Source organism: Sycon ciliatum, chromosome 6 (genome assembly GCF_964019385.1).
Source record: "Sycon ciliatum chromosome 6, ocSycCili1.1, whole genome shotgun sequence".
In the NCBI taxonomy this organism is placed as follows: Eukaryota; Metazoa; Porifera; class Calcarea; order Leucosolenida; family Sycettidae; genus Sycon; species Sycon ciliatum.
Genome location: NC_088648.1, coordinates 17692420 through 17713980, shown reverse-complemented (window position 1 = coordinate 17713980; position 21561 = coordinate 17692420). Strand labels below are relative to the sequence as shown.

General features: G+C 47.0%; 1 protein-coding gene across 2 annotated transcripts in view; it reads left to right on the top strand.

Annotated features, from left to right (window-relative positions):
- Positions 1 to 4691: 4691 nt before the first annotated feature.
- LOC135819538 (plectin-like) overlaps positions 4692 to 21561 on the top strand; it is a 37945-nt gene continuing 21075 nt past the window's right edge. Inside the window, exons 1-11 of one of the 2 annotated variants that reach the window (XM_065332764.1) lie at positions 4692 to 4931; positions 8035 to 8146; positions 13525 to 13963; positions 14331 to 14457; positions 14850 to 15010; positions 15267 to 15323; positions 16191 to 16313; positions 16987 to 17159; positions 18219 to 18446; positions 19636 to 19825; positions 21082 to 21236. In XM_065332764.1, the coding sequence (XP_065188836.1) occupies positions 4844 to 4931; positions 8035 to 8146; positions 13525 to 13963; positions 14331 to 14457; positions 14850 to 15010; positions 15267 to 15323; positions 16191 to 16313; positions 16987 to 17159; positions 18219 to 18446; positions 19636 to 19825; positions 21082 to 21236 (1853 nt within the window). In that variant the 5' untranslated portion in view covers positions 4692 to 4843. Of the gene's footprint in view, positions 4932 to 8034; positions 8147 to 13524; positions 13964 to 14330; positions 14458 to 14846; positions 15011 to 15266; positions 15324 to 16190; positions 16314 to 16986; positions 17160 to 18218; positions 18447 to 19635; positions 19826 to 21081; positions 21237 to 21561 lie in introns of both variants that reach the window. The other variant, XM_065332763.1, reaches the window with a different exon arrangement.

The window sequence follows — 21561 nt, the reverse complement described above, 5'->3', positions numbered from 1 at the left end:
AGTCTACAAATGTAGTCTAGTCGCCTACTACTAGTAGTACCAGTAGTCATCTGGTCATGATGGAGTAAAAATGAATGTTTTCATGTTTAATACATGTAGTGACTCTGTACTTGTTTGGCCAGTGGGATTGTATACAGTGCACTGAGTCTGTATATCATTGGGGCACTCCGGCTTCATTTTCGACGCCGAGTTTTCGATGCCAAGACGAAGGTAGGTGAAAGAGAAGACCCCTCGAACAAGAACGAGTCTCCAGAAGCGATCGAGTCGAGCAGGAAGACGACTTTTTGGATTTCGCCGAGCGAGCGCTGATGACGTAATGAGGGATTAGCTTGCCAGTGGAAATGCACCTGCGCACATACATTTTACACACTTTTTGGCCAATTTTCAATCGAAGAGGAGGTTGTTTGCTATGTTCTCCCAACGTCGTGAGCGATCCCGTCTTCTATACCCTTCCAGGTACCCTGAAGGTCCTCCAGACGAGAATTTATCTCCAGCAAAGCGTTGTTGATCCGCTAAATTCGTCTCGAGACATATTCAGTGCTGATGAATGTAGAATGTTGAATCTGTGATAATTGTCGACGATGGAGAGAGAGAGGCTGATAGCCGCTGTCGCAGGGAGAGTGAAGCTGCTGGAAGTAACAATGGGGAGCCCGTTTGTATCATCTGAACAACCAGACTTCAAAGCAGCTTGACCAAATCGGAGGGTGCCTCGTTGCTTATCGTGAATATTACACCGACATGAATTACTACAAGTATACTGGTGAGTTTTTATCTTGTTTTGTTCGTATGCTAGTACTCTGGCCTGGAGTTCTCGTTAGCACATTCCTATTCCCTGGCGGTTTCTAAACATTCCGTTTAGTACTGAATACGTGATCAAGTATTCCGATTTGGGTAGATGTGGAATTTGGACATGTATTTTATAAAAAAATTCTATCATAAGTTGCCAAATAGAGAAATGTAGAGAAATGGTTGCCCAAATACAATAAAATTGATTCTGCAGTTCTACAACTTGTACTGAAATCCAGTCAAAGTAAAAATGATTCTTCATGACAGTTGGGGTCAATGAAATCTGATCCAGGCATAACGAATGGTGACCGCGGCCTGCCACCCCGGGAACGAATGCCCATTTGGTGGGGGATACCAAAGTACTCGAAAGTGGTGCGTGTTTCAATGTGGCATTTTGGAAGTTTTATATGATCTCTGGTCAATGCAACATACGATAGCCATCATGAATTCCATGCCTCGAACGCAACTCAGACCAGAATCGGCAGTTCCCTAAGTTAGATGCTTTATAATTCCATGGCCCCAGCCTTAGTTATACCGTAAAATCCCGCCAGAGCGCCCCTACCTCCTCAACGCTTCAGGTGGGGAGGGGCGGATGGGCGAGTCCTACTTGCCGCATTCAGTGCCACATGAAAAAGTACTCACCCTACGAAAACTGTTCGTGCATCTCGTACACCGACCAAAGGTCAAGAGCCAGGAGTAGAACAGATCCGAAAAACGCAGGGTTTGTGCGATCCCTGGTCAGGAGGGTGGGCACTGTTGCGTACATTTCCAACGGGGTCGAGCACACGTCTACAGTGCAGTACGGCATCACAGACTGCGACAGAGTCATACGAGGATACAATCAATCACGTCCCTGACAAGAAGTCAGGGAGGGGCGGATGGGAGAGACGGGGCGCTCTGGCGGGATTTTACGGTCGAGGTTTTTTCTTGCACATTATTCTTATAGTCGATAGGTTTATACTGATGGCCACAAACAACGGCAGTTCAAACTTCACTGATGTGTTCATGAGCTGAGAGATTTCTCTCCACTATTTCTGTTGTGCACACAGGTCTGTCCAATATGCATTGACCGTATTGGGTATGGTATCTGCTCTGAGAAGGGAATCGCTGGAGCCACAGTCCAACTATACAGGCTTTCAAGAAACAGAGAGGAGCCATCTTTGCAAGCTGATACCTGATGTGTACCGACAGAATTCTCACGAGATACCTTTCGGACTACGTCTGGTGTATACTTCATAGTACTCCTTCAACTACGGTCTAGAATCAAGTCGACTGAAACAAGTTCAAACAACTCTGGCTTCAAACGAGCCGTCGATTAGACAAACAAAACATTCTCTCATATACTAGAGCACTCTGACAACTCATGACCTATTCCTAACGATTGCCACCGCTTATAAATATGTAGAGTGCTGATTGGAATGTGCTCACAATCTCAACAGTGCTATAATTATTTGAACAATGTGTTATAATATTCCACTTTTCCTTCCATAAATGTTGTATCCACATAATATCCACAGTGCTGCAAAGTTTCAGAGTTCTCAGGGTATCAAACATTATTATTTCAAATACAGTTAAATTGTTCGTGGACATTATAGCGGAACTTGTAGTCCCCTGGTCCTTTTCTTTGCTATAAATTAATCCTTTGCTCTCTATATGTTGTAGCTGCCGGCGAGTCCAACAGTGAAATTGTTAGTTCATATTTATAATGTGGGAGGGGGAGGGGGGGGGGGGGGTTGAACATATTTCTATATATATAAAGGGACCTGCAACTGTAATACCACAGTACAGTAGCCAGCAAATATGTAGAAAACAGAAATGCATGTTACCATCATTGTACATGGACGGGCGCAGCAGGCCGAAGCTATCAGCCAGAACAGGATTTACAATCACCTAGAGATACTTGAGCTATTCCAGTATTCTCCGTGAACTGTCCCATTCCACAATGGTTCATGCCACCATTATTTCTGGTAGTATCCATGTGCATAATTCCAAGACCATCTCGGATTCTTCAGCAATTTGTGCCACGGCAAAAGACAACGCTTGACTCGGTCACTGGGGCTGTCAAACTTCCCATCACAAATGAACTTCAATTTCTCATCTGTTTCAAGTATGTGTACTGCCATGACTTGACCATGCTTCATCCACAGCTGGGCGAAGATTGTGGCGTTGAATTCCATAGCGCACCTTCTTGCTGCCATGCAGGAGTATGTTGAGAGAAGTGAACATATTTTTACTAAAAAACAACAGCCACTGAAGAGGATAGCAATAGCCTTGGGTGAATTTCCTGCAGGTACACGTTGTTGGTAGGTCTACTGGTCCGTCTCCATATCGTCAAGTTCAGAAATCACCTGTACTACACATCTTGTAGAAGGGATCCTGATCGAATAATTTCTGGTCATAAAATTCACTAAACTGAGGGCGAGACAAATAGTCAGTACTCCCCGATTCCGTCAAGCTGCTTTGAAGTCTGGATGCTCATGTGATGCTAACAAACTCCCCGTTGTTACTTCCAGCAGCTTCACTTTCCCTGCGACAGCGGCTATCAACCTCTCTCTCCATCGTCGACAATTATCACAGATTCAACATTCTACATTTATCAGCACTGCACTGGGTGAATATGTCTCAAGACGAATTTAGCGGATCAACAACGCTTTGCTGGAGATAAATTCTCCTCTGGAGGACCTTCAGGGTACCTGGAAGGATATAGAAGACGGGATCGCTCACGACGTTGAGAGAACATAGAAAACAACCTCCTCTTCGATTGAAAATTGGCCAAAAAGTATGCGAAATGTATGTGCGCAGATGCATTTCCACTGGCAAGCTAATCCCTCATTACGTCATCAGCGCTCGCTCGGCGAAATTCAAAAAGTCGTCTTCCTGCTCGACTCGATCGCTTCTGGAGACTCGTTCTTGTTCGAGGCGTCTTCTCTTTCACCAACCTTCGTCTTGGCATCGAAAACTCGGCGTCGAAAATGAAGCCGGAGTGCCCCTTTAAAGGTACTGAGTCTGAGTAGATATCAGTGACCAGTCTGTGTCGAAAATGAAGCCGGAGTGCCCCTTTAAAGGTACTGAGTCTGAGTAGATATCAGTGACCAGTCTGTGTGTGTGCATGACAAGTGTGTTTCAGTTCGCTGATCACCGACTACATACTACATGATTGTACTGTACTCAGTAGTACATGTAGTAGTACTACTACTCAGACTGACTGTGCTAGTCCGCGCGCGCGGCTCGCCGCGTCAGGTCGGCCATGAAAGAGATCACGTGCCCATGGCCCACTGTACTGTTGACCGTCGAGTCATCGACCGGCGCGCCGTGCCAGTGCGCCGCCGCTACAAGCCGTTTCTCCGATCACTAGGCTAGTACCTGGCCTGGCTGATCCGTGATCGATCGAGCCGCATGCCTGCGTTCTGCGGTCGCGGCCTAGCTACATACACTCTATCTACACTACTACTGGTACTAGTACAGTACAAGTACAAGTACAAGTGCATTCAGACTAATCATTATCTGAGAGCAGTCAGTCAGTCAACTGACTGTCTGTGACTGGTGACCATGGTGACCTAGGTCGGTCCTGCTACTAGTACTAGTATACTGATCAGGCGTGTTTGACCCGTTTCAAAAGGCCTTTGACCCGCGATTCACGGGTGTTTCGCAGTGCATTGTAGCCTTGGCGTGTGTCAAAAACGTCGTTAGTTGTGAGTTGAAACACGACTGCATCACCATGGAAATTCACGATCAGACGTGACTTTTTCTTTGGCGCCATTAGCATTACTCAGGGTATTATTACACTAGCAGTACTAGTACAGACTCACAGTAGTATCTACACCATGTACCACACTCCACACTGCAGAGTGTAGTGTTTCTATCTCCATGATCTCCGAAGCAAGATGCCATTACTGAGTCTGTCTTTGTACTTGTAGTCCTTGGAAAAATAGGCGTACAAGTACTTGTGGTGCTAAAAGAACTACAATGTAGATGGTGCGAACTAATGCCTGGGTGGTGAACAGAGCAAACCTCAGATACAAATACAAATGCAGCCAAGTGAAGTAAGCATGGAGAAATGACTGATTACGGCCGTCAGGAATTTGGGGGAATCGGCTCCGACGATTCGTTGGAGGCGGATGAGGACTCCGAACTGGTACGGCAAGGTAAGGATGTTGATAATCGCACTCCCTAATCCTGTCTCCTACTGGCTACTGCTAGCTGTAGTAAACAATGTTGACGAAATGATCGGTGCTGGGGAATAGAGAGAGAAGAGCTGCGAATCTGGATGAATAGCATGGCGATGATACGATGGTGGCTGTGCACAGTTCTTTGTTGGGCATTATTGCCTTGGGCGAAGTAACAGTTCGCCGCCTGCACTCCAACACTGTGGGTGGGACGCTGGCTCGCTTCGTGGGAGCACGACGCCATGAACTACCGTTACTTCGAGTCACGTAACGCGGTGTACCTCTCTGAACCATGTTCATGCAACGTTTAGCTGTACTGTCTGGCTGTAGGGACCAGAGTGTGGTGCTCTGCTAATCTATTTCGTGACTGGTTCGTAGCTGTCTTCCATTACAGCCCTTGCTTGAGTGAGAGAAGTAATATCCTTCTCTAGCGAAGAGAGCGGATGGTAACTGAGAGTTGCAATTATAAAATTTAACTAACTTCTTACGTGAGCTATTTTGTCCGTGAGTCTAGCGGGAGTGTAGTAAAATTATCCCGTCACAGGCGAGTGCAAACTTTGTCAGTTACTTTTTGCTTTTCGAGCCGGCGAAAGACGAGCCCCTCCGTGGCTGCGGAGAGTTGACGAAGACGAGACGCAGTGAATACCCAGTGCAAGGCCCTGGCCTGAGAATCCGCCGAGTGTAAATAAAACCTTCCAGGTTATCTTTTGATAAAAAATGTATGGAGGTGTGGCGAGACGCGCCATGCTGCTGCAAGGTGCCATGATGCGGAAAAGCGAGTATGACGGTCGAGCGACTCCGTCGACTGACGGATGGGAGACGGCGTCGGACGACGGAAGTAGCTGCTATGGTCGTGTCGAAGAATCCGAGCTGAGTAAGTAGCGTCTGTCGGAAGAATTGTCTCATTGCCAGCACGACGCGTCTCCTCTGTAAGTACGACGCTACGAATAAGAAACAAGACTCCTGACACCAGAGCCGCGTAGATTCTCATCGCAGCAGGATGTCGACTTGGCATGTTATAGCCAAGCAACGGAAGAACTTAGGAAGTAACTAGTTAGGTGCATTAGACTTTTAGAGTCGCCGTATACGTGGTATACAGCCAAACCTCGCCATGCGTTCACCTGAGAAAAGCGGACACCTGCAGTTCAATTTTCTTTCGCGTACATTTTAGCATGCTCAACTCTAAAACGCGGCCACCTGTGAAATGCGTTGCAGGGGACACTCTCACAGATACTCTCACGAACAGTCTCACGTGTCCACATTACTGTGTGGCGCTGATCTAATCCACATAAACTCTGTACCAAGTGTGTCGGGGACTTTGTACTGTGGCCGGCTCAGCTAGCATCCGTTTTCCACAAAAAAAATATCCGGGTAGGCGAGGGATCCGGATAACAGAACACCGGTCATGTTGGATGCACCACGCATGCTGTAAATCTGTAACCCGCTGTTTTCTTCCGGATGACGAGGGATCCGGATAAAAGAGGACCGGATAAGTGAGGTCTGACTGTATCGAACTCATGTAAAACACATCAGAGTTGTGGATGTGATGGTTTCACGTATTGCAGCCAACAACATAGTGTGCGCACTGACTGGCAATGGGTGCAGCTAAGAGTTGAATACGCATCTAATTCAGCACATAATTATGGTCTTAGTTCCTTGGGTGTCTGTAATTGCTAGGTTCGACTCTACACGTTTTCAGTCGCTCATATCACATCGATCAGACACACGGTACATTTACATGGGCACATTTGTCTCGGGAAGGCCAGTTCGAGATGTTTTCTAACCTACTCTACATGTACAGCTGTGCTCAGTGAAGTCCGATCCAGAGTGCACCCTCAACTTGCACAGCCCTTGACTCCCTGGGTGTGGCACGAATGCGGCTGGACGTACACATGTTAAAATGCAATGATGATTGTAATCAGGACTGGTACAGGGCTGCCTAGTTTGCGCTTTTGGTCGGATTTCACTTTTGAAGTGCATGTACCCAAGAGTACATGAAAACCAGAGTGTGCAGCTTGGGACCTTTTCTGCTTTTCTGGGTGTCTGTCACGGCGAAATTCCGTGATTACATCATATTTGGCGCAGATCTGAGGCGGGAAATGGCGTAGTGCGTACAACTGAGCTGCAGTTGTGCAGAAAGAGACCCGCTTGAAACCTGCTTGTACGCACTACATCACTAAAATGATATAATCACGGAATTCCGCCGTGACAGCAACCCATCCGAGCTGCACACTCTGGTTTTCATGTACTCTTGATGTACCCGACTATTCTGCAAGAGTGTGTGGTGTGTGGTGTGGGGGGGGGGGGGGGGTAGGGTGCAGATATTGTAGTCACATCGCCGTTCATGTCACGCAGCTAGTAATAACTCAGTGGCTAGCAGGCGGGAGTCACGCTGTTCGTAGTGCTGCTATAGCATGGTGCTACGCGGCTTTTTGTGGTGACAGATTGAATTGCGACACTAAAGGGATGCTCAAAGCCAAAAGCATGCACCTCTGTGTCTAGGTGGAGTGACAATAATTGGATTTGGGTGCTCCAAATTGTATTCTATGTCTGATGCAAAGAAAACAAGTATACACAGGGTACTTTCTACTCAAGTTTAGCCGCACAATAACATCATAGTGACCACTATTCGGCTTGAGCACAGTCCAATCAAGTGCAGGACAATGCATGCTTCAATGTAATCACATGCGGGTTTTAATTTAATATAAGTCATCGAGCAAGCTTACAGTCTTGTTAAGACGTGTACAATCAGTGTGTTTGTATCCTGATTCTTGAAGTTTGTATGTATGTGTGAAATATGTGTGTGTGTGTGTGTGTGTGTGTGTGTGTGTGTGTGTGTGTGTGTGTGTGTGTGTGTGCGTGTGTGTGCGTGTGTGTGCGTGTGTGTGTATGTATGTCGGTCTGTCTGTCTCTCTGTTTGAATCTGTGCCTGCGTGTATGTGTGTGATCAATGATTGTGTGTCTATACAATATGTCATTGTGTATGTGTGTGTGTGTGTGTGTGTGTGTGTGTGTGTGTTTGTGAATATGTGTGTATGTCTTTGTGTGTGTCCCTGTGTGCTTGGTGTTCTTCATGGAGCAGAGTTTTACGAGTACGGCCTGACGCTTGGTGTCGACATACAAAACGAGCCAGAACTCGAAGGGATTCTCCTAGAGGGATTCAATGCTGAACCACCACCAAATTTCCGTGTGTGGTGAGTTATTATTCTGCCTTTGGGTGCGTGTATTCAAGATCATCGCCTATCCTCCAACTAGTAATCAAATGTGACTACATCCACACGCTTTGGACGAACATGACCGTGCTACGCAATCAAACAATGATGCCAAAATGGACACCATGATGCCAAAATGGTGTTACTCCATGTACGAGTGCTATTTTACCTCCTCACAAATTGCTGTACATGATATGCATGTACATGTCATCAATGTCACAACATGGTAGTGTGTGTATGGGGATCTATACTTCCTTTCGCGTACAGGAAAGTCATTGCGCGATCATCGCACGATGACTTTCCCGTACGCGAAATAGTTAAGCTCAGATCAACTTTTTTGCGGCGCGACGCGTTTCCCGTACGGGAAAATGAAGTATGATTCAGGCTTTAGAACAGGATTAGACTCAAGTGGAGAGCCAAGGATTAATTTATAAGAAGAAATGAAGACCAAGGTACTAGAAGTTACGCTGCAATGTCTTGGTTGCCCTCGTGCTGGTCTTGGTTGCGCTCACCTTCCCCTCCTATGTTATTTGTAACTTAGAACCTTCCAAGCTGGGAGGCTGTTGGAGTGCGCATCTAAGATGTGCTAGAGCTGATTGGCAGTTAGGTGTAGAACGTCAGTACCGTTGGTCAATGTCGTGCAATGTTATCGCATGAGCTGATCGTTTAGTAACCGGTGGTGTTAGTGGACATTATAGCGTATCTTGTAGTTCCTTGGTCTTCATTTGAGTCATTTCTTCTTATAAATTTGACAGGATTGATAGAAATAATGTGTACGCACACACCACGACACCAGAGGAACAATAAGTATGGATTTTAATGTCGTGTTCATATGACTTTCATCAGAAATCTTCATCACACTGAGAATTAGACTACAAAGGAACCATTACCATGGTACAATCAAGTGAAAAAATATTGGATCTAAAACTCATACGAGAAACACTGGTATCCTAGAATTAGCACTAAAGAAGGCATGACCAAAAAGAGAGCATTGTGGGAGCATGTGTGACGTTAAAAATCCGTACTTATTGTTCCTCAGGTGTCGTGGTATCAGTGCGTACACGTTATTTCTATCGACTATAGGATTTTTGTCTCCTTGCCTCTCCGACTTGTTATACAAGATTAACTGCAATGATTTCCAGACACATTCATCTTCAAACCAATGCAAAATCAATCCAAAAAACGAGAAAGTACGTATGAACGTGCACCAGTGGTCTGTGAAGGTTGAATTTCATCCGTGTTAGCAGACAACGAAAATTAACTGACCATCTACTGGAAAACGTTTCTAAGTACTCGCAGACTCCATTGCAGCCATCAACACATCAGGGTCCCTCAACTCTAACACTCAAAGCACAGTCTATTTGCTGCACACGTCACTGCATACGCCACTGGTAACATCACTGCATGCTTCACTGCATGCATCACTGGAAAAAAGGAGAATTCTAACTAGTCAAAAGGACCACGGAACTACAAGTTACACAATTATATCCACTAACACCACCAGTTACTAAACAATCAGCTCGTGCGATAACATTGCACGATTGCTTAGTAACTGGTGGTGTTAGTGGACATTATAGTGTAACTTATAGTTCCTTGGTACTTTTTACTTTTTATAACTAATCCATGGCTCTCCATCCGAGTTCAATTTTACCTAGGGTAGGATTTTTGCAATTTCTGGAAAAGCAATACTTTCACTAGAGTTAGGTGGCGATGATCGAAAGTTTGCTTGAAAATTCTCTGTCCGGCTTTCTCTGAACGAAAAATGCTGATCGCTACAGATATTGGTTTGTGTGTGTTTGCGTGTGTGTAGGGCGGAGGGGGGGGGGGGGGGGGGGTGGAAAAAGTAAACAGGTCTACCTGCTTGGAGGATGAGTAAACCAAAGCTTAGTGGTAGAGCATTGCTGATCTGTTGAAGATACCTGGTTCGACTCGTGCTGGTGGGGTTCATCTTTTCTTCAGGAGGGCTAGGGGCTTAACACATTCATTCCAAACCAGAGCTGGTTTACTGACCACTTATTCAAAATTGGTTTCCGGAGTTTGCCTGTCATAGAATTGGGTGTCTCCGAAAAGATCACGGTTCACTTAGGTGGTGAATAGTATGTAGCAGCGCTACAATGAGCTTGTCTTTGCCCAGATGACTTGCCGGTTGTAACACGAATGTGCAAACTGTATTTATGTAAAGTTTAACTCGGATGGTGAGCCAATTAAATTATGGTGAAAAAAGGAGGACAAAATGGTATGTTAATGTTGGTGGACAGTTAGTCATAATTCGTAACATTTTTGTCCTCCTTTTTTCACTGTATTTGTGTAGGTACCTTTTTTTTTAATTATTTTATTCTCACGATGGCCTGTGGCCGATAGGAGAAGAAGAATTACAGTCAGTGAGATCGGATAAAAAGAAATCCAAGTTTAGCTGCTTTCTGAAATAGTAGTGATGGTAATAAAGAGTTTATGACGTAGGCTGGGCACTATGATTTTATTGTATTTCAAGGATTACCCAAAGGCTCTAGGCCTGTCCAGGGATCTCCTACTCAGAAAATTTTCCCAATTCTTTCCGTGTCGCTAACCTATACGTACCCAGATTGCGCCAAGTTTACGGAAGTTCTTCCATACAGGGTCCCAGCCCAAGTTGATAAAGAAATTCGGATTGAAAGCCTTCGCCTCCAACACGATAGTCCTGCGACCATCCGCCTCGGCCAGGTCAGGCGAGTCTGGTCCAGGCTGCTCGGTGACCTCTGCATCACTTTCTGCACCCGACTCCGGCAGGTTTGGTGACGAAGATGGTAGAACTACGCCCTGAACAGCAGCAGTGTCAGTGTCATCATGGTCATCCATGGCTGGAATACTCAATGAAAATTTGTTCTGGATCTCTCTCGATCCTGTACGTATACGGTGTAGAGTCTGGTACGTGGGCCAGGTGAGAGAAGCTTTACAAAGCACAATACAATGACGAGTGGCACTGGCGTCTAAAATTTGTTATAGATGTGCTGAGCAGTGTGTGCAGGTACATACCTTCTCCCGTACATTGCCTCCTTCCGCGTCCTTGGTCTGCAATGCACCCTGTACTCGCCTTGTGTTCCCTGAAGTGCTACTGTGAGCACATTGCGTGTTTTGCCGAATCAGGAGCGTATGACCAAAGAATGTGAGAACAGTGGCGTCTCATCAGGAATGCACTGCTGTCACTACTCACACTCCGCACACTTGAACCATGACCAGGTGGCTGTGTAGGCGGTGTAGGCCGGTGTTGCTGGTACGAACTACGTATTTTGCAATGGGCTAACGACAACAGGATTACAAGAACGTGCAAAAAGCGGACGGAAATATGTTTTGTGTTGAACTGCAGGAAATGGTCCTTTTCAAAGAAAGTACGGATCATTGCAGATGCCACTCTTGCTCGGATTCCCAGCCGTCCTTATGATGAATTATCTCATCAGGTTTAACCCTTTCAGCTGCCTCATAACAAGTGTTGCTCCGTTAGGTAGTTTAGCAATGTAGATTGCTCATGTGGACTCATCCAGTGTGTGGATGGTCCAAACCCCGAAAGACACATCAATTTGCAGGCTGTGTCCGTTTCACATCACGACATGGCACGAAGTGTGTGGATTGTCCAAACACCGAAAGACACATCAATTTGCCGGCTGTGTCCGTTTCACATCACGACATGGCACGAAGTGTGTGGATTGTCCAAACACCGAAAGACACATCAATTTGCCGGCTGTGTCCGTTTCACATCACGACATGGCACGAAGTGTGTGGATTGTCCAAACACCGAAAGACACATCAATTTGCCGGCTGTGTCCGTTTCACATCACGACATGGCACAAAGTGTGTGGATTGTCCAAACCCCGAAAGACACATCAATCTGCAGGCTGTACTCATTTCACAAGTGGACATGGCACAAAAGAAGAGGGATTTCTCCTTGTCCAGCATCCTGGCTGATGTCTCCACGACATCATTGAAGACACCAAGCTTGCATAGTCTTGTCTTTACAAGCATCACCGATCACCATGCAGCTTGTTTCCAGAAGTTTGGCAAGTGTGTCAGCACTTCTACCACTGGCTGTACCCTCGTCATGACAACGGGGGATGAGACAATAGACTGTACGCGGGCTATCTTGGTGGATTGGCTATATTATTGTACCGGCGGTGATACTAACAGGATTGCAAGAACGTGCAAAAGGTGGCCGGAAAAATGTTCTGTGTTGAACTGCAGGAAATGGTCCTTTTCAAAGAAAGTACGGATCACTGCAGACTCCACTCTTGCTCGGATTCCCAGCCTTATGATGAATGATTAGATCGGGTTCAACTCTTGCAGCTGCCTCATAACCAATGTTGCTCCGACAGGTAGTTTAGCAAGGTATATTGCTACTGTGGACTCATCCAGTGTGGGGATGGTCCAAACCACGAAATACACATCAATCGGCAGGCTGTACTCGTTTCACGTCAGGATATGGCACAAAAGAAGAGGGATTTCCCCTTGGCCAGCATCCTGGCTGATGTCTCCACGACATCATTCACGACACCACGCTTGCATAGTCTTTTCTTTACAAACATCACCTATCACCATGCAGCTTGTTTCCAGAAGTTTGGCAAGTGTGTCAGCACTTCTACCACTGCCTGTACCCTCGTCATGACAATGGGGATGAGACAATAGACTGTCTGCGGGCTATCTTGGTGGATTGGCCATGTTTTTGTACCAGTGGGGATACTCGACACCACTCCTTTACTTCTTCCCTACCAAATTCGCTTTTGTGTTATTGGGCCCAGTTCCTGTTATTGTGCGAAGTTCAATAAACACAAACAACCGAAACAAACCAAACACTGTGTTCTCGCTACATAGTACAAGTGCCCTGACCTAGCTTGACTAACATCGCTCTTGTAATGTATCAACAGAGAGAGAGGGTAATTCAACAATCTCTCCTCCTCTTCTCCTCCGTGCGCTCTTCGCCAACGACTACCCTTTGTAGCCATTACACACACCAACAATTCAACGAAGGGATTACGAGTACCTCAAGCATTGTTACTGATAGCATTCCATCTGACAGCTGTTTCGCCTACTAAAGGCTCGTCAGAGAAGGCGATGCCGAATAGGATGTTGTAGTTGACATGGCAAATAGTTATACTGAAAAATAGCCCAATCACATGACAGCTAATGCGGGGAGGGAATATTTGAATGGTAAAAAGGAGGAGAAAAAAAAGAAGTATTTGAAGCTCAAAATTCGGCCATTCCCGTCATCTATCTAGCAAATCTCTAACCCAGACTTTGGGGGAACCCCGTAGACTTAGCAACCTGGGCAGAAAATGTTTGACGCATGCACAACAAACTGTTCGTTGTTGCCGATTTCTTGTCTCTCGTGCCAGCGAACATGAGGACGGGCAAACCTACTTCTTTGACACGACGACTGCAAAGTCGCAATGGGAGCACCCCATGGACGAGTACTACCGCGAGCGCGTGCTGGAGGAACGGGCCAGGATCCGCGCTGGCCACCCTCCCAGTCACAACAGCGGCGGCGGGTCCACGCCACGACGTCAGCTGTCGCCGCACCAGATGTCCCAGCTGTCGCCGCGGCCGCGGGGCGCGCTGGAGCTGTCGCCTCCGTCCGACGTCGGCAGCAGCATGGAGCTCTCCCCGGTCATGCAGCAGCAGCTGCAGATGCGACAGATGCAGCACATGCAACAACAGCAGCAGCAGCAGGCGATGCTAGCACAGCAGCAAGCCGCTGCAGCAGCCATGGCCGGCCGTGGAATGGCAGGCATTAGCCAGCAGAAGAAGCAGACAGCGGTGCAAGGCACGGCGGGGGTGAGTCCTACAGATTCGAATTGCAATTGTAACAAATGTGATTTTGATTCTCGGGGATACGGGGCTAGCAGAATTTGTGTAGCTAAAGCTTGCCCACTACACTGCTAATGCACTTCTAACGGCATACGTACATGAACGACAATACAAGCCCAGAACTTTAATCTTCTATTTTTTTGGTTCATCAGGTTTCTTTTGGTATCCTTGCACCCACCACCACACTCCATTCATCACCCCAGTGTTTGGCGATATGTGGATTTGTAGAGAAAAACGAACAAAAAACAAACGTTCACCTAGATGTTGAAGGTGACCAGCTTGTAAATGATCCAGGACATTCAGCATCTGTTTTCTGCCCTTTGTGTGCTCATAGCCATCCAAGCAACTTGCTCCACTGAAGGGTAAGACGGGAGGATCATCACTACTGCCCACGAGTAGCCTGCTGTCTGGCAGCTCATCCGGCAAGAAGGCACCACAGTCGTCCGTGCCAGCAGCCAAAGGTGAGTTGCTATAGCAGTATTACCATAGCGCTGTGTGTATACTACGATGTGTGTAACTACCGCTTCGAAAATGTATTAGGCGCACAACCTATGTTTATCAAGAGACCAGGTGAACAATTATGGACTGTGCACAAACAACATGAGCTGTACTGTTTTTACATCTGCCCAGTGCCTACATAACGACGGGAAATTTTCTAATCTTGAAAGCACTCGTTTTCTCCTGAAAATGTGCACATTGCTGAGACATCACTATGACACCACTATGATGTTACTATTACATTGCTATGACATCATTATGACATCGACATGACATCACCATGATGTCACTGTGACTTCACTGTGACACCACTATGGCATCATCGTGGCATTGTGCATGTGGTCTACTCTAGCAGGGGTAGCACAGAAGCAAGACCCTAAAAAGCCCGTGGCATTATCATCAGCAGCAACAGCAATGCCGAGCCAGGGGAAGCAGGTTGGCCAACAACAACAACAGGCAAAGAAGCCAGCCAAGAAGGATATTTCGCTTCTGACAGAGAGTGATGCAACCAGCGAGGTAAGGTAGTATCTGTGAGCTCCTCATCAGTACCAGTGAGACGAGGCAGTATCAGATTTTATGGGTCCTTCCATATCCACAGTTGTATACACATTACATCTATTTCAATGCTGAACCCGTTCAAACATGAGTCATTTGAAAGTGCTGCAATAATTGTAGGCTTTTCCTTCTCTTCTTATCACAGATTGGAGAATGTTTTACAGCAACCTATTGATGTTTGTATATCTTCTTTGTCTTTTCCCTGTCCATTTTATAGGAAAGCGATAGCGACATTGCGGCAAAGTTTGGTCTTCTAGATGACGGAGACCTATTGGTACGTTACACCGTCCATTCTACTCCGCATTAATGATCACTGTGCATGCTCAGAGCACGCACAGTGATCTACGTTCTAAAGTGAGATATTCCTTCAGTAGTTACCTTGGATCCGCAAAGAAGAAACTAACGTAGATCACTGTGCGTGCTCTAAGCATGCACGGTGATCATGAATGCTACGAGGAGACTCGAAGAACTCTGATTGGAGTTCGCCGACGCTCCTCCAATCTGTATTTCTATCCGAACGAGACTGTGTCCTTGCGTGTCTTCTAAACTTGGCAGTATTCAGACACATTGATGCCCTATCATTGTATGTGTGGTGCATGCCGCAGAAGTACTGCACTGCAATCCGCCGCCAATGCCCACACCCAACGCCGGTTTTTCAAGATCCTTCTTTCTGTTTACCACTCCTTTTTCACCTGGATTTCTATTGCAGTAATCTGTGGTTTGCGTATCGGGCACACAATCAGCAGCTGTTGGCTACTTCCGTGAACCACAGATTGAGTATGGGTGTTTCTTGAGGGTACTGGGACAATATGTCCAACTACCATTATTACCGTCAACTTGCCTTGCCTTCCTGCGGATGCGGAAAACTGGGCTTGGCCGAGTCTCACGCGAAACGTGAATTTTTTTGCCTTGCTGAAAAACATGAAACATGGATGCAGTGAATGGGATTTCGGTCTTTGACCACTTTGTGGTGGGTCTGATCTACTCACCTCCCACCGCTTAGGAGCTGCGTCTGCGCCTTAATCCTAGGGGGTGGTGGCGTTCCTGCGAATGTGGAAAACTCGGCTTCCAGCTGAGTCTCACGTCAACCTTGAAATTGTTTTTATGCCTTGCATTAATGTGATATGTTACTCCTGTTCAGGATGAAAGTAGCCCTGCAGACTCGCCACCGGCCAAGCGAGCCGCAGACAGTCGGCCCCAGAAGCCAAAGAGCAGTCCCCGTCCGGAGAGGAAAATCGGCCTGGCCGGACGATCTCCAAACTTGGTAAGGCCGGTGCGTCGAATGACACAGTATATCCTGTGTAAGTCGATCGGTCAACGGATTATTGTGCACATATGGCCTTCTTATCAATGGTAAAACGAATTGATTTCAGTCATTTGACACTTGATCCTTGGTTATAGTGATTGTCTGTAACAGGCAGTGACCTGATCAAAGTGATCTCCCTCACAGCTAGTTGCCTAAGCAAAGTGGTCCCGTTGACGGGTGGTCATATTAGCAGAGTGATCCAGTGCATCAGGTGATTGCCATAGCAGAATAATTGTCTTCTGCAACAGGTGTTTCCTCAGCAGAGTGCTCCTGTTGTGCATGTGGTTGCCCTGCCAGAGTAATGTGGCTACCTTAGCACCTTGGCCTCCTTTTCGGAGTTGTCCTCTTCTGGTGCAGACGGTTGCCTCATCAGTGTGATGTCCTCGGGGGCTGTTGCTGTTTATGGTGACTGGTGCCACTAGCTACCACATGGTCCGCTCAGAACTCCATTAGATTATCCTCATTGTCCCAGAGCAGTAGTTATGGCAATCTTTATGTGTATTATGTAAAGAAAAAAGGACCTAGAAGTTACTGGTTATCACTAACAGTCCACCAAGGTAACGAGATAATAATTATACAGTCAGATTTTATGTGTATTTATTGGTGTCTGCATGTGATGTTTGCAATGCAGTCCGACGCATCGGCATCTGACCTGGGTGCTACTCCGCAAGGCAGTCGCCAGGGCCGGAAGAGTCGCAGCCCACTTGCAACTCAGTCTGGTGCGGACATCAATGCCGTTTCGCCATTGCCTTTGCTCCTATCACCGCCAGGCCACAATCGAGCTTTGGTTACACCCACTACAGAGTAAGGGTCAGGAGCGTCGGAAGGTATTCGACATTGGTGCTGCCATGAATGGGCGGAGGGTGCGGGGGTCCTCCCCGGGAAAAGTTTAGGGAAATTGGGCCCAAAATATATTCCGTTGCTTCAAAAATCCCAAGATGAAATTGTTGGTGAAGCTTTGGCCGCACCGGTTCCGACGCCCAGGAGTGTTTTAATGAGAAAGGTTCCAGGCTGTCCGAAAGAGTGCTCAATGCCCGACGGGCAGAGCTGCTTACAACAAGTCAGTTGTTATGAATCATTCATCCTCTTCGAGGATGTTGTTACATATGCTGTTTTCTGTGTAATTATGTATTTCTTAACTCTCCAATTTGTGTGTATCAGTGGAACTGTGTATGAGTAGTGCGCGGGCTGAATGTGTGAACCACAACATTCTTCATATGGATCAATTGGGGAAATGTAATCCTACTTTCTGAAGACTGCTTCGGGGCCTCTGTAGGCCTGCCAAGCATGGTAAAATTCATTCTTGATTGAGTGGTGGTGGCGTTGCAAATACTGGCCTGAGTGAGCTTCCCAATGTGGAGCTGTGTGGTAATCTAGCCACCCTAATGCGGAGTTGAATTTCACTTACCGAGATTATTTACCGCCAGGCGAGTAGGGAAATATGGCTCCAAGTAGGGCCTGCACAGTGAGAATGAGGGAGAGGAGTGTGTGGGGGGGGGGGGGGGGGGCATAGCGGACATGCTTCAATATTCTCTTCTCAGTGTATTTGCGCATAGCCACACTTGAAAACAGCGCCAATAACGCACTCCTGCAGTCAACTTTGCGAATTACGGCACTCGGCGGGGCATCAGAAAAGTGTCCTTACTCACGAAGTGTCCTTATACCCGAAGTCTCATCATATGTATGCCGGTAGATGGGACTTTGCTCTGGGCATGCAAATCATGTCGTTATTCGCGGATTGTCGTTATATCCGCAGTCGTTATTAGCGAAGTTGACTGTATTGCCGATAGCACCACAGTAGCTATTTCTAGTCTGGTTCCCCTGACACGTTTGCTTCACTTCCCGTGCTCTGTGCATGCACAGGGAGCTTGCCAACGTTGAGTACATGTCCAGCGAAGGAGATCCGGACAGACATGATGACGACGAAGAGATATCTCTGCCTATCCGTGACGGTGTGGAGTCGGATGATGTCATAATGGATGGGATCGGTGTTGATGGTGATAGTGACGACTCTGATATGATGCGTGCTCCTGGCCAACCCCATCGCCGAGCTGACCGGCCAATCTCTGCCATTGGAGCACGACAGGCAATGTAAGATTAAATGCGAGTGTGGGCATTTGCTCTAAGCCAAAATGAAACTTTCTATGACTGTGTTCTTTTCGTTAGTCTTAGAGCTTTCTTGATCTTAACTTGTAGAACCCATTACATTCCTCGTTGCACCACCTCTGCTCTAATCATGGCCAGCAATCGAGGACATCCGAGAGTTGTAATTTTTGTACTCCTCCGAGGTGTGATTTTTGGCGTGCTGGGCCAAGAACAAGGAAGCCACCTGTCAAAAAATGAAGAAAACGGTTGTTGTTTGATCCTTTGGTGTTATCTTTGTAGCTAGTCGAAGCAAGTTGCTGTTTGGAGCAGAAACGCTGAAATTGACTATTTTCTGCATGTACTCATGTACTCAGGCATGCAGTCTCACTCGTATTTTAGCTCTTTTTCTGGAATGGATGCTGCTCTGCGCCCCTTGGTGAACATTTCCTGCGCTCGTGGAGCAGCTGAAAAGGTCCACTGGTATGTCTGGTTTCTGGTTTGAAAGTGGAGTCGATTTTTGTGCCTTGAAAAAGGAGTAGAGAGTGATAAAGGTACGTCTGTAGCTTATTTTGAGTGCTCCTCGTACATTTTTGATCGTGATAGAAATTCTCAGACCAAAGTCAGCGCGAAGATGGCCGTACAGTTTTCTTGTGGACTTTTTAGTTGTTTCATCTCGTATCTATGTCAGTATCGTGATGGTGAAGTGGAGAGGGTGATTTTCTTCCTCTGGGCTTCGTTCGGCCGACTTTCCTTCGTCCCCGTTGAAAAGTGATGCTGAAAAAAGATCGATTCGCAAAATTATGTTGATTGTGAATGTAGGGGATGACATGCGATTGCTGGCTATGATTGTGACGTTTTCATTCCATTGGCAAGTATGAACAGAGGAGCTGTGTTTTAACAAATATTACACCTTTAGCAACAGACATTACATTCAGCATATCACATATAACTAGCTCTTCAAGTTCATGTAAACCCCTACACACCGTCCTCAAGGAGCTTGTGGGCCTTTAGAATTGTTTTCCAGCTCACTTTGGTCTATTAGCAGGCCCACCATTTTATTGAATCAAGTTTTGATTTGTGTTTGGTATCAGGAATTCCAGCTATGCAGAAACGGAGGTTGAATTGAATATGGTGCCGAGGCGTTTTCTTCACAGCGATTGCGCTTGTCTTGATCTTCATGTCTTTCATGCTTCAGGCTTGATCGCACTGCATCATTGGAGCACCCTCAGCCCGGTCACCCGCAGCGCATGCCCACCTCCGGTTCTGTCGGCTCGGCATCTGCCGCCAGGCCTCGCCAGACCGGCACGGCACAGCATGCCACCAGTCATCATGGTAGCACGCTATCGCCGTTGGCAGTCTCACAGACGGCAGCCGAACAGACGCAGGTAGGAATGGATGGCATGATGCTAACCTACCACTTAGTGTGTGTGTGTGTGTGTGTGCGTGTGTGCGTGCGTGCGTGCGCGTGCGTGCGCGTGCGTGCATGCGTGCGTGTGTGCGCGTGTGCGTGTGTGTGTGTGTGTGTGTGTGTGTGTGTGTGTGTGTGTGTGTGTGTGTGTGTGTTGGTTATACTGCTTGTGGGCATTGCATACCTGCCACCCTACGCAAACCTATGCCCCACCATCACTGCTGCGTGTCGGTGCAGCGTCTGCTCATTCTTTGTCACATTTGTCCTAGTCTCTTGTCATTCATTATTCTTTTCGAGCTAGGTATGTGAACATAGTAAAAAATATTAAAATCAAACTAAAATAACCTGTGATCAGGACAACGACATACCTAGGCATGAAAATCTATACAAATGTAGTTGTGAAGCATGCAACAAATGCACTTTTGGGTGTCTATTACCACCCTCAATACCGGGACGGTCCCGGCCGAATCGGGATGGTTGCTAGGTACGGCATTGGCCTTCCTGGGGCCTCGTTGGGGTGATTCTCAAATTATTATTGCTGAGACTTTCCCTGCACTTGAAAAGACTGCCAAGTATTTTATCACAATGAAGGCTGAAAGGCAAGTATTCGTAGACGGGATATACTTGCCAGGAGGGCGGATAGACAGAGATGTAGGGAGAAACGATGTGTCTTTATCTGTGTGTGTGTGTGTGTGTGTGTGTGTGTGTGTGTGTGTGTGCGCACGCGTGCGTGCGTGTGCGTGTGCGTGTAAGAGAATGGCAGATGCGCTAGAATTGATGCTTTGTCGTGTGCAGTATGCAAGCGTTATTCGGGATATAGAGAGTCTTGAATATCCCTGAAGGACCCGCGCTTCCTCTGCACGTATTCTCGTCCTGCCTGTGCACGTGTGCATTTGTACATGTGTGCATGCGTGCATACATGACTGTGTAGCACTTTGGGGGGCGTCGCACACGGTACGGTCACTACGGCATTGACCGTACCACTATTTGCCCCAGGTACCCCGTGAATCAATAAATTGCACCGATTTGGGCTCTAAATTTCCAAAAGTTTCGGCTCAGCCATCCCTGCCCCACGAGTGAATTGTACTTCAGATGGCTGACCGTAGCACACAATAATACCTTCCGACGCCCCTGCACTTGCAAAATGTAATGATCCGTTTGTTCCTGATCCATTCAAGCTCTTGATCACCACCACCATGCCGCTGTGTCCATCTGCTCACTGTCGCTGCACAGCTTCACGAGAACCAGATAGCCAGCATGTTTGCTCAGCACCGCAAGGAGTTGGATGTAGTTCGCCGGCGCCTGGCCGAAGAACTGGAGGATGAGCTAGACAAGTTTGAGCAGGAGCGGAATGAGAAGTGCAACCAGAAGGGCCAGGAGATGGCCAGGTAAAAGTTTAGTAAAACACATTCACGGTTCGCTTGAGACTCATTTAGATTTAGTTTTCCGCATCCGCAGGAACGCCACCACCCTGCTTGGTAACGTGCGCAGTATGTATCCACTGCAACAAGAGTTTCTTGCAATTATCTTGTTTACCAACTTGACGAGACAAATGAACAAGGCACAGCAAAAGCATGTCAGGTGAAGAAAGAGAATTGGCTTGCTTCTTTTGGACGATATTTCCTCGCCGGAAAGCAGATTTCAGCCGTCTCTAGCTCTGTGATTCCATTCCTGGTCATTATGGTACTCTGTTGACGAATATCATCCAAGCAG